Source organism: Hordeum vulgare, chromosome 4H, assembly GCF_904849725.1.
Source record: "Hordeum vulgare subsp. vulgare chromosome 4H, MorexV3_pseudomolecules_assembly, whole genome shotgun sequence".
NCBI lineage: Eukaryota > Viridiplantae > Streptophyta > Magnoliopsida > Poales > Poaceae > Hordeum > Hordeum vulgare.
In genome coordinates this window covers 592,206,362-592,226,763 of record NC_058521.1, presented here as the reverse complement: position 1 = coordinate 592,226,763, position 20,402 = coordinate 592,206,362, and the positions used below count along the sequence as shown (strand labels likewise).

General features: G+C 46.6%; 2 protein-coding genes across 3 annotated transcripts; one reads left to right on the top strand and one right to left on the bottom strand.

Moving 5' to 3' along the window:
• Positions 1 to 826: 826 nt before the first annotated feature.
• Positions 827 to 5,807, top strand: LOC123449845. The gene is made up of 3 exons (XM_045127193.1): positions 827 to 2,243; positions 3,705 to 5,348; positions 5,434 to 5,807. Exons 2-3 carry the CDS (start codon positions 3,759 to 3,761, stop codon positions 5,587 to 5,589), a joined length of 1,746 nt encoding a protein of 581 aa, XP_044983128.1. The 5' UTR covers positions 827 to 2,243; positions 3,705 to 3,758; the 3' UTR covers positions 5,590 to 5,807.
• A 131-nt stretch (positions 5,808 to 5,938) lies between these two features.
• LOC123449843 (thyroid adenoma-associated protein homolog) lies at positions 5,939 to 14,602 on the bottom strand. 2 transcript variants are annotated; one of them, XM_045127191.1, is made up of 6 exons: positions 14,527 to 14,602; positions 14,062 to 14,169; positions 10,686 to 13,935; positions 10,060 to 10,319; positions 9,226 to 9,819; positions 5,939 to 8,529 (listed from the first exon to the last, which is right to left on the bottom strand). In XM_045127191.1, the coding sequence occupies exons 3-6, from the start codon at positions 13,911 to 13,913 to the stop codon at positions 6,174 to 6,176; spliced, it is 6,438 nt and encodes a 2,145-aa protein (XP_044983126.1). In that variant the 5' UTR covers positions 13,914 to 13,935; positions 14,062 to 14,169; positions 14,527 to 14,602; the 3' UTR covers positions 5,939 to 6,173. The 2 variants fall into 2 exon arrangements, with proteins under 2 accessions (XP_044983126.1, XP_044983127.1); XM_045127192.1 differs by lacking the exon at positions 14,062 to 14,169 and having other exon boundaries at positions 14,527 to 14,596.
• Positions 14,603 to 20,402: the final 5,800 nt, after the last annotated feature.

The window sequence follows — 20,402 nt, the reverse complement described above, 5'->3', positions numbered from 1 at the left end:
GGCCGATTGGAGGGTATGACTCGCTTATCCTCATGTTCGTATTTATCCTAGCAGTACTGCTTGTCTGCATAGATGTTTCTGCTATATGCGTAGTATGTGCTAGGTTATCTCAAGATCAGTATGTCATTAGTCTAGTCAATGCCATGCTAGTTATTATCTCGTGGATTAATATACTCGGAAAATTGCCTATTTACTCAACACTTGATAGGAATAGCCCCATGTGTGAGCATCCTTGCTAGCTCCGCGGAGTAGAGAAGAGGAAACTCGTGTGTCTGCGAGCAACATGTGATGTGTATGTTCACTCGAAAAAAAAAACAGGTGATGTGTATGTATGCCCGTTTCTCAGAAGAATTACAAGGACTGCGAACGAACCCGTGGTTGAATAGTTTGAGGAACTGTTGTATTCCCGGGCCACGAAGGTTCAAATCTTTGTGCTCGCATTTATTCCTAGTTTTGTTTCAGGATTTCAGTCGATGCGTATTTAGTGGGGGGAGACGTTTCCGTCAACGACGAGGTGTCTACGGCGACTTCGGCATCGTCTCTCAGAGCTGCTCATAAGCGTAGGGTATATGTGTGCGTTCATAAGAATGAGCGTATGTGCGTGTATATAAACGTTTGTGTCTGTACTATGTTAAAAAAAGAATTACGAGGACCAAATAAATGAACAAATAAATAAGATGCAAACCGGAAATAGATACCGCGAGACGAGAAGGGGAAAGCGCTGTTTTGATGAGTCGACCAAATTTCCATCAACAACAACAAACGTGGACCCTACCCTCCAGTAGCCGTTTTTCTTTCCATACTGCTACGAGACGAGTAGCCGTCGCTCGCTCGTGAGTCGCGACCCCGGCCCCTCGTCCCCGTCCTGTCGTGGTCCTGTCCCAAGTCCAAGCCGCAACGTTCGGCGAGCGCCACGATCTGGTCTGGTGGTGGAGAACGAGGAGCGCACCGCGAGCCGCCCCGACCGGAGCGCGGAATAAATCCCATTCCCAGCACAACCAAACCTCCACATCTCCATGGAACTTATTACTACAACCCCAAGGAATTTCGTGTGCTCCAGAACCGCTCGCTCCTGACCTGATCTCGGGGCCTGCGATCCGGTCTGCTTCGTCGTGCTCGTGGTAGCAGCATGGCGTCATGGCAGCATCCCCGTCGTCGTCCACCACCAGTTTACTCAGTCCTCGTCTCCGCAGCGGGTTCACATGTGAACCCGCCGCCTCACTCTGACTGCGCGTAGCTGTAGCAGCAGCCGTAAATCTCCTTCGCCACCGCGACCCGGCAAAAGTCCTCCTGCCGTTGCCGCTGCCTCTGCTCCGGCCGTTTCGGCTTTTCCTCCCCCGCCGCAGCCGCAGCCGCAGAAAGCCCGCAAGAAAGCTCTCGAGCTCGCAATCAAACCTTCCTTTTCGCCCAGCCTTCCTTCCACACTCCTCTCTCCGCAGGCAGCGGTAATAACTCCCTTCCTCGCCGTCCTTCCTTAAAACCGGAGGGGAGTTACGTTACGCCGCCGCCGCCATTAAGCCCCTGCTCCGGCAACCGTTTCAAACCCTCTCGCCTCCGGTCACAATCCTTACCCCCCCTCCGCCACCAATCGTCAAGCACCCAAGAAGAAAGTTGACAGGGAAGGACTGGAGGAGTAAGAGGCGACAGCCCGCTCCCTGACGCCTCCTCCTCTGCCCACATCCGTTCGGGAAACCTTTACCTTACCAGCGATCGCTCTTGCTCTTGCTCATTCAGGTCCCGTCCCCATCCATCCATCCACCGTCGTCGTGGTCTTCCATCTCGATTTCTCTTTCGTGGTCCGGTGAAAAGCTGCTTCCGCTTGTCCCTTCCTCCACAGGGTAGCAAGCAAGCGGAGCTGCTTGCGCCTTGTCCTCGATTCTTTCTCTAATTCTTGGTCCCTCTCATCTGATGCTGGATGGCTCCGGATTAGGCCCCGGGTCCTCCCTCCTCACCTAATCTTGTTTCTACTCACGGTTGGTAGTGCTACTGCCCGCTTGCCTTGCCGGTCCAAGCAATCAATCGATCTACCCTCCCTCCCTAGTCTCTACCTACATAGCCAGCCTCCACGCACCACTCGGACCTCTCCAGAGTCGCCTCCAAGACTTCACACCAGCCCATCGACATCACCGCTCCTTCCCTAGAGCCTTCTTCCTCCTCCGTCTGCTGGTTGCTGGGAGGTTAGGGGGCAGTGCTTGCTTCAGGGGAGGGAGGCTTCGGATGCTGCGCGGTGATCGTTCCCTGAGGTGAGCAATTCTCGCCTCAATTTCTGATGAATGTTGCTACATAAATGGTTATCTGCATCTCCGGTAAAAATTTCTCGTCTTTTCACTTTTCATATACACTACGAAAATGAGCATGTGCTCTCTTCTTCTCCTCCTTCATCTCCCAAAACACAGAAACTTTTTACTTTCGATCAAATGAAAAATAGAGGAACTTTGGCCATTGCTGTAAAGAAGTCAAGTCATTGGGCTTGCGTGAGAAAAAGATAGCAGCAGCAGCAGCCAGCAGCGCCAACTTTCTAGCCTCCTTTGTGTTATTGCGCATGGGCTTCTTCATCTTCATCCCTCCCTCCTTTAACCGCCGTGTCAAAAGGCAGGCGCAACAAAGCGATGATGCTACTCTTTAAGCCGCCGGTGATGGATGCAATTAAGTCCTTCCTTTTCTCGGTTGGCCATTATTCCCTGCTAGTGCTTGCTTTTCTACAGGCTGCTGCTGCTTTAGTTTTCATGCCTAAGTAATCAATCAATTCTCCTTCTATCCAGTTGACTCCTATTACAATTGCAGAGGAGGATAAGAACTTGCTCCCTGATCATACTGTTCTTGCTTGCACATCAATCTCTGCTTCAAGTGCTGCATTTACTTTCCTGTAACAGTCTTGCACGTTGCACCCAATGCTTCAGTGGCAGTGCATCCTAAGCAATGGAGTCCACTTGGTAGCGGTACAGTTTTAGTACTAGCATGTTCTCTTGCTTCTACACGGAAGGAATGAAGGACTTCAGAATTCAGATAGTGCTATTAATTCTTTTCATGGGTAGGGTGTACGCGACGATCTTACGGAGAGGAAGCATTAAATTTTTCGCCAAATTGGTGCCGCTGAATTGGTACCTGTGGGGAATTTATTTTTCATGTTCTCTGAGTTGGTTCATAATGATTTCTGGGCAGTTTGTGTGTAAGCACTTGTGCAGCACCACAGGTGCAGGTTTCTTCACTAACCTTATTAGGCATAAGATGAATGTTTCATAGGAAATGGCCAACACATGGTCCTCTCTCTCTTCTTCTTCTTTCGTGATAACTCACATGGACCTCTCCTGGCAACCGTTGTCCATTCGTATTGTTTGTAAGGCTTCGATTGATTGGTTAATTATAAAATGTTATGAATGTTTGCTCCATGATCTACGCGCAACATATTCTTAGATTCTCGATACAGTTGTTTGTTTAGGGGTGGATTTATTTGCTTACTATTTAGGGAAAGTCATTGCTCTGTTTTCAATATTTTCTGATCCGGCGCCGATACACGGAAACTGAAACTGCTTGACTGTCATCTTATCGATATTTCCCGATCCGGCTACGATATATCGGAAACTGCTTAGCTGTCATAATAGACAACATAGGCATGATTTTGGCAGTTCTTAATTTCCTGTCTGTCGATCAGATTTGGGTTTTCTGTCATCTTTTAACATGCCAGTGATGTTACTGTTGTGCAGGTAATCAAGGCCAGATTTTCCAGCATTCACTAGATTTTTGCTTCTTCGGTGAGGATGGAGCTCCTCTATTTGGAAAGGAGAAATGGATTACGCGGCGACAGCGCCGCTCCTGAGTTCAGTGGAAGATCAGAAGAGGAACATCATCAACACCTGCCAGCTGTTGCACCTGAGGTTGAGCCTGATCTGGTGCTGGTAAACTACAGGCAGGCATTTCCATTAGATGAGAGGAAGAGCAGGAGCTGCCAGTCATGCCACAGGTCACCGTGCTCTTGCGGTGGCGACGCGCCTGGCCCGGACTCGTGCCCGACGCTTCCTGCCAAGATGATGATCTTGGAGTTCCTGATAAGAAGCCTGAGGCACCCAACAAGAACCCACAACGTGAGTGATCTCGATGACCTGATCAGCGGCGGAGCCAGCGCCGGGGATGTCACCCTGGCTCCTTCGGACAAGATGATGCTGGACTCCTTACACGCACTGGTGAACGCCAAGACAAGGCCGTCTACGAGCCCCTCGTTCTTCCTCCCGGGGGCCAAGATGAGGAAAACCCGGTCAAGATCCCACACCATAACACAGTCAGAGATACTGAAGCTGATATCCCCGGAGACATGGGAGATGTCCTCCCCCGGGGCATCGTCGCCGTCGAAGAGAAGCACGGCGGAGCTTGCCGCCGCGGCGCCTTCTTGCTCAGGCACGGCATGTCTGAGGTCAAGTCAGCCTTGTCTGTCCTCACACCCAGCACCATCATCATCTCTTAGTGCGGGCCTTCTGCAGTGTGTTTGGAAAGATGGGCTCCCTCACTTCGAACTGTCACTGGACAACCCTATGGCGATGTACACCGCAAGCCCTGTCAGGCCAGCCGCCGCCGTCGATTACGTCTACATGTTCCATTCCGACGAGCAAGGGAAGAAGGACTGGATGGGGAACTACTCGAGCGGCGTGTCGAAGCTCGTCGGCAAGATGAAGGTGTCAAGCTCCCTGGTCCTGGGCTCAGGCGGGACAGGCTGTGTGGAGACTGAGTTCGTCATGTATGGCTCCCCTGATGACTACCTGAGGCAGATGCAGAGCACCTTCAGCGTTGCAAAGGGCAAGGGGCTGGTGAAGAGGGTGGCAGAGATCATGAGGTCGCCCAATGCTTATTCCTCTAGCCCGAAGCACGCTGCATGGGGGAGGCTTGGCAGACCTTCTTCCCCGCTGCCGTTCGACGACGACGTGCGCGAGACGCTCGACGGCGAACTGGGCGGTGCTGGAAAGGCGACAGGGTTGGCGAGCCTCGCCGCCGACGATCTGCCGACCAACCAGGAGGTGGCGGCGATCGTGGTGAGGGAACGGCGGGAGGAGCCTGCCGTCGTCGGCGGCTGGGGGCTCAAGTTCCTTGAGAAGGCCGGAGGAGCCGCTCATGCAGAGAGCAGGAGTAAGAATGCAAGGTGGTGCATAAGCGCCATTGTGCCAAGAGGATACCACGGCGGCGTGGCTGCCGAGAAGGGCGGCCCGTCGGGGCTCGTCGAGCGATGGCGGTCCGGCGGCCGCTGCGAGTGCGGCGGGTGGGACCTCGGCTGCCCTATCAGAGTGCTGAGCAACGACGGCGGCGGGTCGTCGTCGCCGTCGCCGCGGGACGGCGGCAAATCGGTGGAGCTGGCACTGACAGTAAGCACAATTCAGACAGACAGAAATTTATATTTCGGAACTGGCATATTGTCTTTGTTCATGCCCTGTCCCTATCAAATTTCAGGGCGGCGGCGACGAGCCGGCGGTGAGGCTTGTGAGCGTCGCGGAGGGCCTCTACATCCTCTACTTCGACGCCGGCGTGGTCTCCCCGCTGCAGTGCTTCGCCGCCGGCGTAGCGGTGGTCCACAGCCAGGCGCCGCAGCTTCACCCAAAACTGTGAACCGTCTGTAATTGAGCGGTGAACAAATTGACCCTCTTGTAAGATTGTTTTTACTCTTTTCACTGACAGAGATGGCAGGCAAAAGTGTGCTAGAGCTCGAGCTGTTAATTCATCAGCTTTTCTGGATGAATGCTGAAAACTGTAGTAGGAATCACAGCTCATGTAAAAAATGCTGCTGTATAAAGTGCACAAAGGTATTTACAGATTGTTTAACTTCATTGCCTAAGCTAAGAATTCAATGGGCCATTGTGCTGATTTTCGGCTGTAGTTTTCACCGCGATGAAATTCACATTAGCCGCTCAAGCTGCTGTTTATTTACCAGCTACTCAAAACTGAAATTATGTATTCCTGATGCAGAACATACGGCGACTTTTCTTTATAACAATCATAGCACAACAGTTTCACCCCCAACAAAACAAAATTGTGGTGGCTGCAAAACTTAGCTGTAGAAAGAAACACAGCTCACAAATACTTCTCATCACATGTACCCAAAAGCAATTTGCAAATTGGTTCTAAAGAACAAAGTGACCGCTATCTCACCCCAAAGGAGCTACTTAATTGTTGTACATGAAAAAGAAAAATAATCATCTGAGGAGAAAATAGGGATCAAAACTTTCCAAGGCGGCGGAGCCTCCCGCCTGGTCCTCCTCCGGCTTGTGCGACCGCTTCACCAGCAGATAGAGGTTGGAGAGCAAAGGGTTCTTGAGGAACGGGGCGATGAACCCCTCCAGCTCTGAGAATTCTTGCAGATACGATTTGTGCCTGTCCTCCAGTTCCTCTTGTTCTGATAACCACCTTGATTCAGTCAGCGCGTACAGGCCAAGCAGATTTGCGTATACTGACGAGAACACATCCTTGTGGTTGCCGATGCCGCCAATCCAATCGGTTTTCCCCTCTTTTTCAAGATAGCCGCTCGTCAACGACGTTAGCTGGTGCAAGAAGCGCTCCCTCCAGTTCTGCAACAGCACTTCACTTCTCCCTGATGTTGCCCCAGACCGCACGAGCTTCTGAATGTTTGAGCAGCTGAGTTGGCATATCAGCAGCTTCTCCTCATGGTGGTTATCGATTTCTTTATCAAATATCTGGCGGACCAGGTCACCGTCCGAGTCCAACGTGTTGGCAGTGTCCAAAACCATCCTTAGCAAGTACTCGGCGTATTTCAGCCAGTGCCCAAACATGTAGGTTATGAATTCGAAGCTCAACGCAATCACTCTGTCCACTTGCAGTGGCGTGGAATCATCACATAGCTTATTGCCTGACCCATTTCCAATTATCTTCTGGACATCGTTGGCAAGTTTTTGCCGAAGATGGACATCCTCATCCTCCAGCAACTGGATGCATATGAACCATAAGTCAAGTATCTTGCATGCATAGAGACTGGCAAATTCATCCACGCTAGCTTTCAAGCATTTCTCCTCGAGATGGCATTCGTTGTCCTGTTCCGAAGGAATGTATGCGTTGGACACACATGCTTTGACAAAATTTGCCTCTTCAAGAAGACCTGAAGCGATAATTGCTTCAGCGGCAGCCCTACGAGAATTCACAGTTTCAGATGGTGCACTTTGCTTCTTAACAAGACTGACAAAAAGGTCTGTGCTGATAATTGCTGCAGATAATCTATTCCCTTTGTGGATACTCCCAGAGGAAGTAGAGAGCTCACTCGTTTTAAGACCTTCCGGTAACACACCATCCCTCATCAATTTAGCAAACTGCTTCATGCACATACCCATGCAACATAGGATTATTTCTCTGGTTTTCGCATGTGACACGGTGCTGTTCAAATGAACTAATCTGTCCCAGATGGATAAAAATGTATTGCAATCTTCTCCATTGTTGAACTGGCATTCCACGTTCCATGAAAATATGATCCTTAAACTATAATAAAGGCATTTGGGGTGTTCTTCCACAGATAACCGTTCGATAATCACAGAGTGCAGACTAGCCCTGGCCCATTGATGCAAAATGTTCTTACCATCACCAGACCTGATTGATTTCACAAGTTGCAGAATCCTCTTCAGCACTGTGATTCTAACATCATATATAGGATCGGCAAGGCAAGACATTATCTCCTTGTGCAGCTCAGTGAGGGAGACCACACAAGGCGTCTCTGACATGCTTGAAGTCGACTGATCAAGTATTTGCAATCGAACATCTTCCTCAGCAGTTTCATCATGTCCCTTGGGAATACCAACACAGCTGAAATATGATGCAACTGCTTGCTGCTGAAATTCAATCTGGGTAGGATCATGGAAAGCATGGTGAGTTGATGTTACATTGTTCAGACTCTGGGAACTCAACTGTAACAGCAGTGTCCGGATAACGTCAGTATGCTTGCTTTTTCCTGTCCTTGCAACATCAAGCATCTGATCCAGAACCCGGAAGTATGATGTACTTACAACAGGGCATGCACATAATTTATGGCAGCCAAGCCAAGAGCACTTCGAGAGAACCTCGATTAGTTGGCCAAGAATCTGATCCTTCTTGTTACTGTCAGTCAAACCTCTGAAGTTGCTATCAAGAAGGGAAAACAGCTGCAGAAGAAGGCCATGGATTGAATTGAATGAAAAAGACCGAGAATTATGAGTTGACACTTTACGAACACCAGAAGGTAAATCATCCAGTATATCACCAACAACATGCTGCAGCCTCTCATTAGATACCAGACCAATTAAGGCCCTTGATGCAAGGACACGAACCCGGTAGTTACTCTGGGTAGCACATTTCTGGATAAAAGGTAAAAGCAAAAATGGATCTAAAGGATCATCAATTGCACAGCTAATGGGTGACGGCTTAAGCCTTGATAAAAGAATAAGAATAGGGCACAGGCTGGGGTGTATGGCTTTTGCGATATGTGACTCTAAATTGCAGGAAACCACATCAGCTAATAGTTCTGTTGCAACTTCCAGTTCACTACAAAGGAAAGGATGAAGTGCCGGGTACCTACATTATAAAACAAGGCACAACTCAGTCAACAAAACAGTCAATCCCACAACCTGAATATTAGTTTGGGTAATTATTGGATATAATGTTCCACCATAAACGAACACAAGAATGACAATCCTACTTCAGGACTACAATAAATAAACTATTATTTTCGGAAGTAATTCCACTCTTTTAGGCTGGTCACAATGGGGAGGAACTTAGCAGTAACATCACACACTCCAATACAACTTTGCTTATGTGGCACGTATTTAGTGAAGAGAGAGGTGCTTGTGGTAACTAGCTAAGTTACCGGAACATCACACACTCCAAGAAACAATGAGTCTATAGCCTAATAAATGCATTGTTGCATGACACTACATACATGTTACTCCCCATTGTGGAGGTAGGAACATAGTCTAGGAAAGCGTGTAGGTTCCTACCTTATGTTACTCTCCATTGTGACCAGCCTTATCATATCGATAACACTGAGGTGCTGAACCCAAAAAAATATAATGAAAACAAATTGATGGCACTAAACTAATTGCTATTTTCCTCGTGATATTAATGTGCAAGAACAGCATGCTATATGATCACAAGACCAATGTTACCAGAATGCAAAACTATATACTAAATGAACTTGTAAGGACAGCATGGCAATATAAGACCACAAGACCAATGTTACTAGACTGCAAACTATATACCAAATGAACTTGCCTGTGGAAGAATTCAAGGCCAGATATTGACCGCCGTGCGGATTCGCGTTTCTGCACATTCAAAAACCCAACCATGCGGCGAACCAGTGCAGTATATGCAAGACAAGCTGCATTACGCACTTCCCAGTAAGGAGATGAAAATGCATGTATTGCAACTATCGTTGCCTCAGCACAGAAACCCGAAGTGTCAGCTGCTAAATTTGCATCATTAAAGGCAGCTCTAAGCACATTGAATGCATGCACTGTAGGAACAACACCCTCATCTCGGCTTTTTGACAAATTTCCATTAGAATGAACACTTGTAGTGATTCCTGATTGTGACTCGCACGAATCTACAATGCAGTCATTCATTGCTTCAGATTTCTGGTTGTGATCTTTTTGAAAATTAGATAAAGATGTTTTAGCAAATTCTATCAGCCATTGTAACGCCCTTGGAAGTAGCTTCTTTGGAGTTCCTTCTGGCTCTGCCAGGAACAGTGCCATAAAAGAAGCAGGGATTCCTGCGCTCCTTCTTAGCAAATCATCCACAGTTTGCCCTTTAGCAACTGCCCTATCCATCAGTAACACCATCCATGATTCTGTCATTTTGCAGAGCCTGTGAATGATGAAAGAAATTAAAGATCCGCAGGAACTAGGATATAAACCATTAAAAGTTTTTACTGGACATGCTACATAACCGTCGACATGAATCTGGCTTAACTGAAAGTATAGTTTCAACTCCACAAAAAATTTCATACATAAATTTCAAATGTAAACAAGAATTGCAGCACCAAATTATCATGAACAATGTTTCCCTTGGTTTCCAAAGGGACCCTAAATGGGCAATGGAACATACCTTGAATCATTTGAGCAAAGAAGACGGTTGCAGAGGGCAGTAAGTCCAGCCCTTGTCTTATCAATTGCACCATTATGCTTCATTTTAAGAAGAACTTGCAAAAAATGATCACCCATCATCTCTAACTGTTCCACATCTAGAACCTCCCCAGACATGCTTGTCTCCTCACTATTGCCAGACAAACCATTCTGAGATGAATTTGAGTGAGAACAGACAGGCAATGGAATTTTCCTGACGATGGTCCCAAATAGAAGGCTAACCTGAAATATAAATGGAAAGCTTACACCATAGAAAGACCATTAAGAAACAATGTACGGATAACCACATTGGAACAATATATATCGGTAATGGATCTGGGATGCAACATATGCACTTCCCAGAAACAAGAACCTTTTCTCAACCTAACAAATCTATCAAAATTATGCTCTCAAACAGGACGAGAAGTGTTACATAAATAAGTACACAAAACATGTATTTCGGAAGAAAAAAAAATACTGACAAGGAAGTTGGTCCATGCCATATGATCAATATGTTTTAGGCAATTGCTTAAGCTCAAAACTAAAGAAGCTAATGAAAAGCAACTTTGAAACTTAGGTGAGTAAAGTAATAAGGAACTAATCCATTACCTCCTTCATAGCAAGCCAGCAACCAACCATGATAACATGTTCGGCCGGTTTGCCATTATTCCCAGATTTGTCATTCTTCTCTGTTGTTGCTAAAGCAGTATCAGGTTGATCCTCATCAATTATATCCAACAGAAAGGAGCCATCATCAACCATGTCGTCCATATCATATGGCATATACCATGCATCAGAAGAAACTACCCACAGGGCTATCGATGTTATACGCATTATGAGTTGAAGAAGCTTTCCAACCAAACACCTCATCTCAGAAAGACACGATTGAATTTCTGCAGAGTTCCAGTGCAGCTCATCAAATGTGTAGCGCAAAGTAAGGAGTACTCCATGAACAAAGCTTCTCTTACATGCTTCACAAAGATCCCTCTCACCCTCTTCTACAACAGTACACAGCCACTGAATGAGTGATGAAATGTACTGTGCAACTGGGTTTTGACTGGTAATTACTTCTGTATCTCCATCTGTAGATTTCGTGTAACACTGAAGGCAATCATTTTCTTCAGAGAAAACAATAACACATCCAAGCTCCAAAACATACTTCCGAAATATAAGGCGGAAGGTTAGTGCACCAGCGTCACTTTCCCGAACCCGCGGGCTTAGCACGAGTTCTTTTGCCCATCTGATAACATCATTTATGGATCCACTCTGGGAAATTCCAGGAAGAGGTGTTGGAAACTGCAACAGAATGCGGAAAGAATTTTCCCTTAGCTTGTCCCAGCTATCAATTATAGACCCTACAAATGAAATTGTTGAATCTGGCAAAGTTATGCCGTCATTATAAGGATGAAGATCAGTCTTCCCTTCAGAGCGACGAATAGGCCATACATCTAGCAGTATAAGAATAAGCTCCATTGCAATTGTTTTCCTTTCATAAGGAGCAGAAGGGTAACAAGAATTAAATAGGAAGGAGCCCAACCACTTCATGAACTGGAAGAGATCTTCCGCCCTCTGTACAGTAGTGTCCATAACAGTGTCAACAGGATCAGCTTCTTTTACAATAGAGTTTGGAGATGGCAGCCATGATCCCTGCTTTAGCTGTCTGTCCAGTGCTGTGCGCACCCTAGCAAAAAACTTTCTAAATAAACCTGCCCATTTCATTTGAAATGCTGTTGAGCTACAACGCATATTCAATGGGACTGCTAGTTTAAGCAAGCTCAATTCCAAGGAGGATGGAAGACTTGATGTCTTGGGATTTAGGAAGAGAGATTCAGCAGCATCTATACGCAGAGTTTCGTCACTGTGTGTCAGTGCCAAAATAAACCAATTAGCAGGTACTCTAACAGTAATCCCTTTAACAGATATGATTACAGCACCCTTATTATCCTCCTGCTCAAGCAATTCATCAGAATCCATATGAATGTCCCCTTCCACGAGTGCGAGATTTCGAGAGACCTTTAGCAGTGAAACCAGTGCAGCTATACATTGGTCACTTTTCAAAGGCACATCCAGCTTATTTGCATTTGCACTTGGGCCAACAGAGATGAATCCAAGCATTGCAAATATACTGTCTGTGTCAACTTCGATGACAGTGGGTAGCGCATAAGTATTTAAATTGGATCGCAGCTTTGAATTCCCAGATACTAATCCCCGCATCAGAGGAGGCAAGCACAACCCTCTAAAGGCATCATATCCTTGCTCAACACCATCCTCCTTCCAGCATTCATCCCTTAAATTCTCAAGGAAGCATTTTAAAAACGATGTTGCAGCACAACAAACATCATCATCTATGTAAGCATAGGCTGTTTCTAGAAGGAGGTTTGGTTTCAAGCTTAGAAGAGATTTGGCACCCAGTCGCCTTGTCAAAGAAGCTAAAGGGATATATCTCCCTTTGCATCGTGGACCTAGGCGAAGTAAATCATTTGCAATGTCGCACAGAACCAATTTGACGCTTTGGTCTTCTGATGGAAGAGATGATTCAATATCCAATAGGAGATCAAAGATGAGGTGCACTTGTTTTACAGTCTGACTCAAAGGATCTTCCAGGTTGCTCCATATGATTTTTAATACACGGTTGACAACATCCCTAGAGAAAGGCTTATAGTCACCAGAGAAGTCAGTGAAATCAGCCAAAACAGATGTCTTAATCTGCTGCAGACATATTTGAGTAACTGTCAGAGCATGGAAATTGAAGTGCCTGTCAATGGGGTTCTCACAGTGCATGCAAAGCTCAGGTAAAATCCCATCATACAATACAGTCCATAAAGATCCATTTGAATGAAGCTGGCGCACGTTGAGTGCTTTCCTTGGAATAGCCGTCAAAATTCCTCTGAGCAAACATAGTCTACTCAAAACCGAGAGATCTCTGATTTCTTCACTCAGATGAAAATCAGAAAGTGCATCATGCACAGCTAGATCCTTTATATCTTCATGGTCAGGAAAGATACCAAAGAGCCCTTGAGAAATAAACCAGGAAATCTCCACGGGACTCATGAAAACCTGAATTGCAGCACAGAAGCTGACTCCAGAGGCCACCAGACAATCCCTCGAAAAGGCAGATGACTTTAGAACAGTCAGTATCGTCCTAACAGCACTCTCGAAGACAGCTGATGCCTTATCAAGTCCAGTAAACTTAGAAGGGTAACGCTGCAGCAAGTAGTACATACAAGACATGGCCTCTTGGCACTGTTCCATCACAACTGGAGATGGCCGGGACCCATCATCTATGTCCCTGATCACTCCATCAAGCCCGGCAACCACATCCCATGCCATGATCTCTACCCCCTTCTCAACTGCCTCATTCAGAAAACCCAACTTGGGGTAGCCAATCAGTGACAACGCAGCTCGAGATACCAAAAATCTCTTATTTGCCTTGACACCAGAGCCACCATACTCTTCACATAGCAACGTAAAGCAGGCACTAATGAGCACGGAGAACTTGTTGCACTTGGCAAGCACAGATATTAGCACGCGATGGAGAGGGAGCGAGTTCTCAAAAAAGAGGATCTCCAAATAAAGCTTGGCAGCAGCAAGCACGGCATCATCAGATATCGCAGGAGCAGAAAGAAACTGTACAAACGCCGAGGCAAAGTCCTTGACCACAACGATTTGCGCGTAGGTGGATGGCAGGGATATCAAATTCTTCAACTGGGTGAAGAAATTGGACGCAGAGACCTGGGCCGGCACAAGGGGCAGAGCTTCCAGGTAGTGCTTGGGGAAGACAACCGATGTGTAGGTGTAGCGATGCCGGTGTTGCAGTGAGCGCCAATTGGACGACATTATGCACCAATACCAGTTCAACCTGACAGATAGACAGGCAGATAAACAAAATCGTCAATTCCAGCACAATATTCTGGTCAACAACAAGAATGAATCATAATTGAGAAACTTGGAGCTCTTGAATCATGTCATTAAGCGAACAACTAACCAAACCACACGCTGCTCCCCGCCTCCACGTGCTGCCGCCTCCTGCTCCTGTCTTCACCGGCACGCGCTGCTCCTTGCCACTGCTCTCTGCATAGCCCGCAAGTCTGGTCTGCACCAGATTCAGCGATGCGCGTTAGCTGCAGCGACAAGCAGCAGCAAGCAAACTAGCAATTTGAATCCCTCAACCAGGGCCGTCGTCAAGCAAGCAAGCAGCAACAAGCAGTGGCGGTTTGATTACACTAGTAGGTGAGCCTTCAACAGGTTTAGTCAGCGTACGCCGCAAACCCATGTGGAGGAGTTCATCAGCTAATGACTAAAAGCAGACAAGCAGACCTAGGGGCAGCGGCGGCGGAAGGAATCATGGAGGAACTCCACGGCGGGAAGCAGGGGCACGGCGCCGCGGCGAGCTCCTAAACCTAGGTCGCCGCCGGGGGATAAGGGATGAGCGCGAGAGCAGAGAACTCACCGCCGAGTGGTTGCCGCTGCTGCTGTCCGTCGCCGGGAGGTAGCCGCCTTCGTAGAAGGCCACCGGAGCTTCGCCGTCGACTGCCACCGGAGCGCCGCCGCAGCTCGCCTCCACGGGGAAGAGGAGGTGAAGCGGAGGGGAGGAGGGGTTTAGGGTTTCCTCCTCTCTTTTTTTATTCCAAATCTCTTCTTCCCCTCTAACAAGAGTGCCCTTTTTGTTTTTGTTCCGCGGCCACTCTGACGGCGCACTTTATTCATCATTTTTCATCAAGCCAACCACTGCATTTTTTTTTTCTGCGTTACAAATGAAAATGGAATCAAGTTTCTTTTTTGAGTGGTAAACTAACATTTATTAATTAAGGAAACGGTCTACAGGGATAACAAAAGGGTCATAGGGTGAACTCGGCTACACGCGACGCCCGTCATCTAAACTATAAACAAATTTAGCTAAATTATGAGCATCAACATTCCTCTCGCGGCCTTCAAAAACAAACTCGCATTTGGTAAAATTATGAGCAGCTAGTTCACTTCTATCTCCTTGACGATGGCATTGTATCTTCCCTCTATGTCGGAAATGATTTCTTTGACCACCGCTTCACACTCACAAGCAATAACAACTTGATCCAAGGACAGATCAAGCGCTAGGGCCATAGCTTCTCGCATGAAAGTGCTTCAAGAGTTGGTGGATCCGTAACTCCAGAAAAAAAATATTGCTGAAGAACCCAAGAAATGTCATGTATGATCACGGCAAATAGTTGCCCCTTCACCAGGGGGCTTGTGTGAGCATCTAAACAAGCTGATCAGACAGTTTTGGTGGGGGGTAAAGAAGGAAAACGTAAGCTGGCGTGGGTTTCCTGGAGAGATATGACACAGCCTAAACACATGAGAGGCCTCATTTTCCGAGACTTTGAGCTGTTCAACCTAGCATTGTTGGCTAGACAGTCTTGGAGATTATTACAGCAACCAGACTCACTATGTGCGCGATTACTAAAGGCTATGTATTACCACAGGGATCAATCTTCTCAGCCGAGCTTGGAAACAAGTCGTCGCAGATATGGCGGTCTATTATGAAGGTGAAAGAAGTTTTGAATCAAGGCCTGATAAGAAGGATTGGTGATCGAGCAACTACACACATATGGACGGATAATTGGATAACAAAGCATGCATCTCTGAGGCCGATTGCTTGCTTATCAGCCAATCCGCCCTAGATGGTTAGTGAGCCGATAGATAGCCACAGTGTTGCCTGGAACAGAGAAGTTTTGAACCATACCTTTGTAGCAACAGACTCAACAACTATTTTGAGCATTCCTCTCTCCACTAGATAGATAGATGATCATTGGGCATGGAACTATGATAAAACGGGTTGTTCACTGTGAAATCAGCATACCGTATGTTAGTTCTCTTCTAACAGTTTAGTTGTGAAATCATTGGGCATGGAACTAAGAGACGACGAGAGGATTGGCTAGAGGGCAACGTGGGGTCGTCCTCTTCTAACGATTCCAAGGCATGGACTTCATTGTCGTCAGTTCAAATACCTGGCAAAATCCGTAACTTTTTGTAGCGACTAGCCACGCACTCGATGTTGGAAATATGCCCTAGAGGTAATAATAAATTAGTTATTATTATATTTCTTTGTTCATGATAATCGTTTATTATCCATGCTATAATTGTATTGATTGGAAACACAGTGCATGTGTGGATACATAGACAAAACACTGTCCCTAGTAAGCCTCTAGTTGACTAGCTCGTTGATCAAAGATGGTCAAGGTTTCCTGACCATAGGCAAGTGTTGTCACTTGATAACGGGATCACATCATTAGGAGAATCATGTGATGGACTAGACCCAAACTACTGTTGATCGTGTCATTTTGTTGCTACTGTTTTCTGCGTGTCAAGTATTTGTTCCTATGACCATGAGATCATATAACTCACTGACACCGGAGGAATGCTTTGTGTGTATCAAACGTCGCAACGTAACTGGGTGACTATAAACATGCTCTACAGGTATCTCCGAAGGTGTTCGTTGAGTTAGTATGGATCGAGACTGGGATTTGTCACTCCGTGTGACGGAGAGGTATCTCGGGGCCCACTCGGTAATACAACATCACACACAAGCCTTGCAAGCAATGTGACTTAGTGTAAGTTGCGGGATCTTGTATTACGGAACGAGTAAAGAGACTTTCCGGTAAACGAGATTGAAATAGGTATGCGAATACTGACGATCGAATCTTGGGCAAGTAACATACCGAAGGACAAAGGGAATGACATACGGGATTATATGAATCCTTGGCACTGAGGTTCAAACGGTAAGATCTTCGTAGAATATGTGGGATCCAATATGGGCATCCAGGTCCCGCTATTGGATATTGACCGAGGAGTCTCTCGGGTCATGTCTACATAGTTCTCGAACCCGCAGGGTCTGCACACTTAAGGTTCGACATTGTTTTATGCGTGTTTGAGTTATATGGTTGGTTACCGAATGTTGTTCGGAGTCCCGGATGAGATCACGGACGTCACGAGGGTTTCCGGAATGGTTCGGAAACGAAGATTGATATATAGGATGACTTCATTTGGTAACCGGAAGGTTTTCGGACATTACCGGTAATGTACCGGGAATGACGAATGGGTTCCGGATCTTCACCTGGAGGGGGGACCACCCACCCGGGAGGGCCCAAGGACCTTGGGGGTGGCGCACCAAGTAGGTGGTGTCAGCCCAAGGCTGTCTTGCGCAAGAGAAAGAAAAAACCAAAAGAAGAGAAAGAAAAAAAAAGGAAAGGTGGGAAAAGAGAGAAGGACTCCACCTTCCAATCCTAGTTGGACTAGGATTGGAGGAGGACTCCTCCTCCCTTGGTGGCGCAGCCCTTGGGGCTCCTTGAGCCTCAAGGCAAGCCTCCCTCCCTCCTCCTATATATATAGAGCAATTAGGGCTGATTTGAGACAACTTTTTCACGGCAGCCCGACCACATACCTCCACGGTTTTACCTCTAGATCGCGTCTCTGCGGAGCTCGGGCGGAGCCCTGCCGAGATTAGATCATCACCAACCTCCGGAGCGCCGTCACGCTGCCGGAGAACTCATCTACCTCTCCGTCTATCTTGCTGGATCAAGAAGGCCGAGATCATCGTCGAGCTGTACGTGTGCTGAACGCGGAGGTGTCGTCCGTTCGGCACTACATCGTGGGACGGATCGCGGGACGGTTCGTGGGACGGTTCGCGGGGCGGATCGAGGGACGTGAGGACGTTCCACTACATCAACCGCGTTCACTAACGCTTCCGCTGTGCGATCTACAAGGGTACGTAGATCGAAAATCCCCTCTCGTAGATGGACATCACCATGATAGGTCTTCATGCGCGTAGGAAATTTTTTGTTTCCCATGCGACGTTCCCCATCAGTGGCATCATGAGCTAGGTTCATGCGTAGATGTCTTCTCGAGTAGAACACAAAAGTTTTTGTGGGCGGTGATGTGCGTTTTGCTGCCCTCCTTAGTCTTTTCTTGATTCCGCAGTATTGTTGGATTGAAGCGGCTTGGACCGACATTACTCGTACGCTTACGAGAGACTGGTTTCATCGCTACGAGTAACCCCCTTTGCTCAAAGATGACCGGCAAGTGTCGGTTTCTCCAACTTTAGTTGAATCGGATTTGACCGAGGAGGTCCTTGTATAAGGTTAAATAGCAATTCATATATCTCCGTTGTGGTGTTTGCGTAAGTAAGATGCGATCCTACTAGATACCCATGGTCACCACATAAAACATGCAACAACAAAATTAGAGGACGTCTAACTTGTTTTTGCAGGGTATGCTTGTGATGTGATATGGCCAACGATGTGATGTGATATATTGGATGTATGAGATGATCATGCTGTAATAGATAATATCGACTTGCACGTCGATGGTACGGCAACCGGCAGGAGCCATAGGGTTGTCTTTAAACTAACATTTGTGCTTGCAGATGCGTTTACTATATTGCTAGGACGTAGCTTTAGTAGTAATAGCATGAGTAGCACGACAACCCCGATGGCGACACGTTGATGGAGATCATGGTGTGACGCTGGTGACAAGAAGATCGTGCCGGTGCTTTGGTGATGGAGATCAAGAAGCACATGATGATGGCCATATCATGTCACTTATGAATTGCATGTGATGTTAATCCTTTATGCACCTTATCTTGCTTAGAACGACGGTAGCATTATGAGGTGATCTCTCACTAAAATTTCAAGACAAAATTGTGTTCTCCCCGACTGTGCACCGTTGCGACAGTTCTTCGTTTCGAGACACCACATGATGATCGGGTGTGATAGACTCAACGTTCACATACAACGGGTGCAAAACAGTTGCACACGCGGAACACTCGGGTTAAGCTTGACGAGCCTAGCATGTGCAGACATGGCCTCGGAACACATGAGACCGAAAGGTCGAGCATGAATCGTATAGTTGATATGATTAGCATAGAGATGCTTACCACTGAAACTATTCTCGACTCACGTGATGATCGGACTTGAGATAGTGGATTTGGATCATGTACCACTCAAATGACTAGAGAGATGTACTTTTTGAGTGGGAGTTCTTAAGTAATATGATTAATTGAACTAATTGTCATGAACATAGTCTAATGGTCTTTGCGAATTACGATGTAGCTTGCGCTATGGCTCTACTATTTTTATATGATCCTAGAGAAAATTTAGTTGAAAGTTGATAGTACCAAACTTTGCAGAGGATTGTCCTCGTTGCTGCGCAGAAGGCTTATGTCCTTAATGCACCACTTGGTGTGCTGCACCTCGAGCGTCGTCTGTGGATGCTGTGAACATCCGACATACACGTTTCTGATGACTACACGATAGTTCAGTACAAAATACTTAATGGCTTAGAAGAAAGGCGCCGAAGACGTTTTGAAACGTCACGGAACATAAGAGATGTTCTAAAGAGATGAAATTGTGATTTCATGCATGTGCCCTTGTTAAGAGGTACGAGACCTCTGACAAGATTCTTTGTCCACAAAGTAAGGGAGAAAAACTCAATCGTTAAGCGTGTGCTCAGATTATCTGAGTACGACAATCGCTTGAATCAAGTGGGAGTTAATCTTCCAGATGAGATAGTGATGGTTCTCCAAAGTCACTGCCACCAAGCTGTGAGAGCTTCGTGATGAACTATAACATATCAAGGATAAATACAATGATCCTTGAGCAATTCGCGATGTTTGACACTGCAAAAGTAAAAATCAAGAAGGAGCATCAATAGTTGATGGTTAGTAAAACCACTAAGTTTCAAGAAAGGCAAGGGCTAGAAGGGATACTTCGTGAAACGGCAAAACAATTGCTGCACTAATGAAGAGACCCAAGATTAAACCCAAACCCGAGACTAAGTGCTTCTGTAATGAGGGGAACAGTCACTGAGGCGGAGCAACTCTAGATACTTGGTAGATAAGAAGGCTGGCAAAAGTCGAAAGAAGTATATTTGATATACATGATGTTGATGTGTACTTTACTAGTACTCCTAGTAGCACGAGGGTATTGGATACCGGTTCGGTTGCTAAGTGATTAGTAACACGAAATGAAAGCTACGACATAAACGGAGACTAGCTAAAGGCGAGGTGACGATACGTGTTGGAAGTGTTTCCAAGGTTGATATGATCAAACGTCGCACGCTCCCTCTACCATCGGGATTGGTGTTAAACCTAAATAATTGTTATTTGATGCTTGCGTTAAGCATGAACATGATTCGATCGTGTTTATTGCAATACGGTTATTCATTTAAAGAGAATAATGGTTACTCTATTTGCTTGAATAATCACCTTCAATGGTTTATTGAATCTCGATTGTAGTGTTACACATGTTCATGATATTGGTGCCAAAAGATACGAGGTAATGATGATAGTACCAC

Coding starts and splice junctions, on each gene's coding strand:
- LOC123449843 (XM_045127191.1), bottom strand. CDS start 13,913: ATGTCGTCCAATTGGCGCTCACTGCAACACCGGCATCGCTACACCTAC. Junction 10,320..10,685: donor GCTGGCTTGCTATGAAGGAG/GTAATGGATTAG, acceptor TTTATATTTCAG/GTTAGCCTTCTATTTGGGAC. Junction 9,820..10,059: donor CTTTGCTCAAATGATTCAAG/GTATGTTCCATT, acceptor CATCATTCACAG/GCTCTGCAAAATGACAGAAT.
- LOC123449845 (XM_045127193.1), top strand. CDS start 3,759: ATGGAGCTCCTCTATTTGGAAAGGAGAAATGGATTACGCGGCGACAGC. Junction 5,349..5,433: donor CGGTGGAGCTGGCACTGACA/GTAAGCACAATT, acceptor ATCAAATTTCAG/GGCGGCGGCGACGAGCCGGC.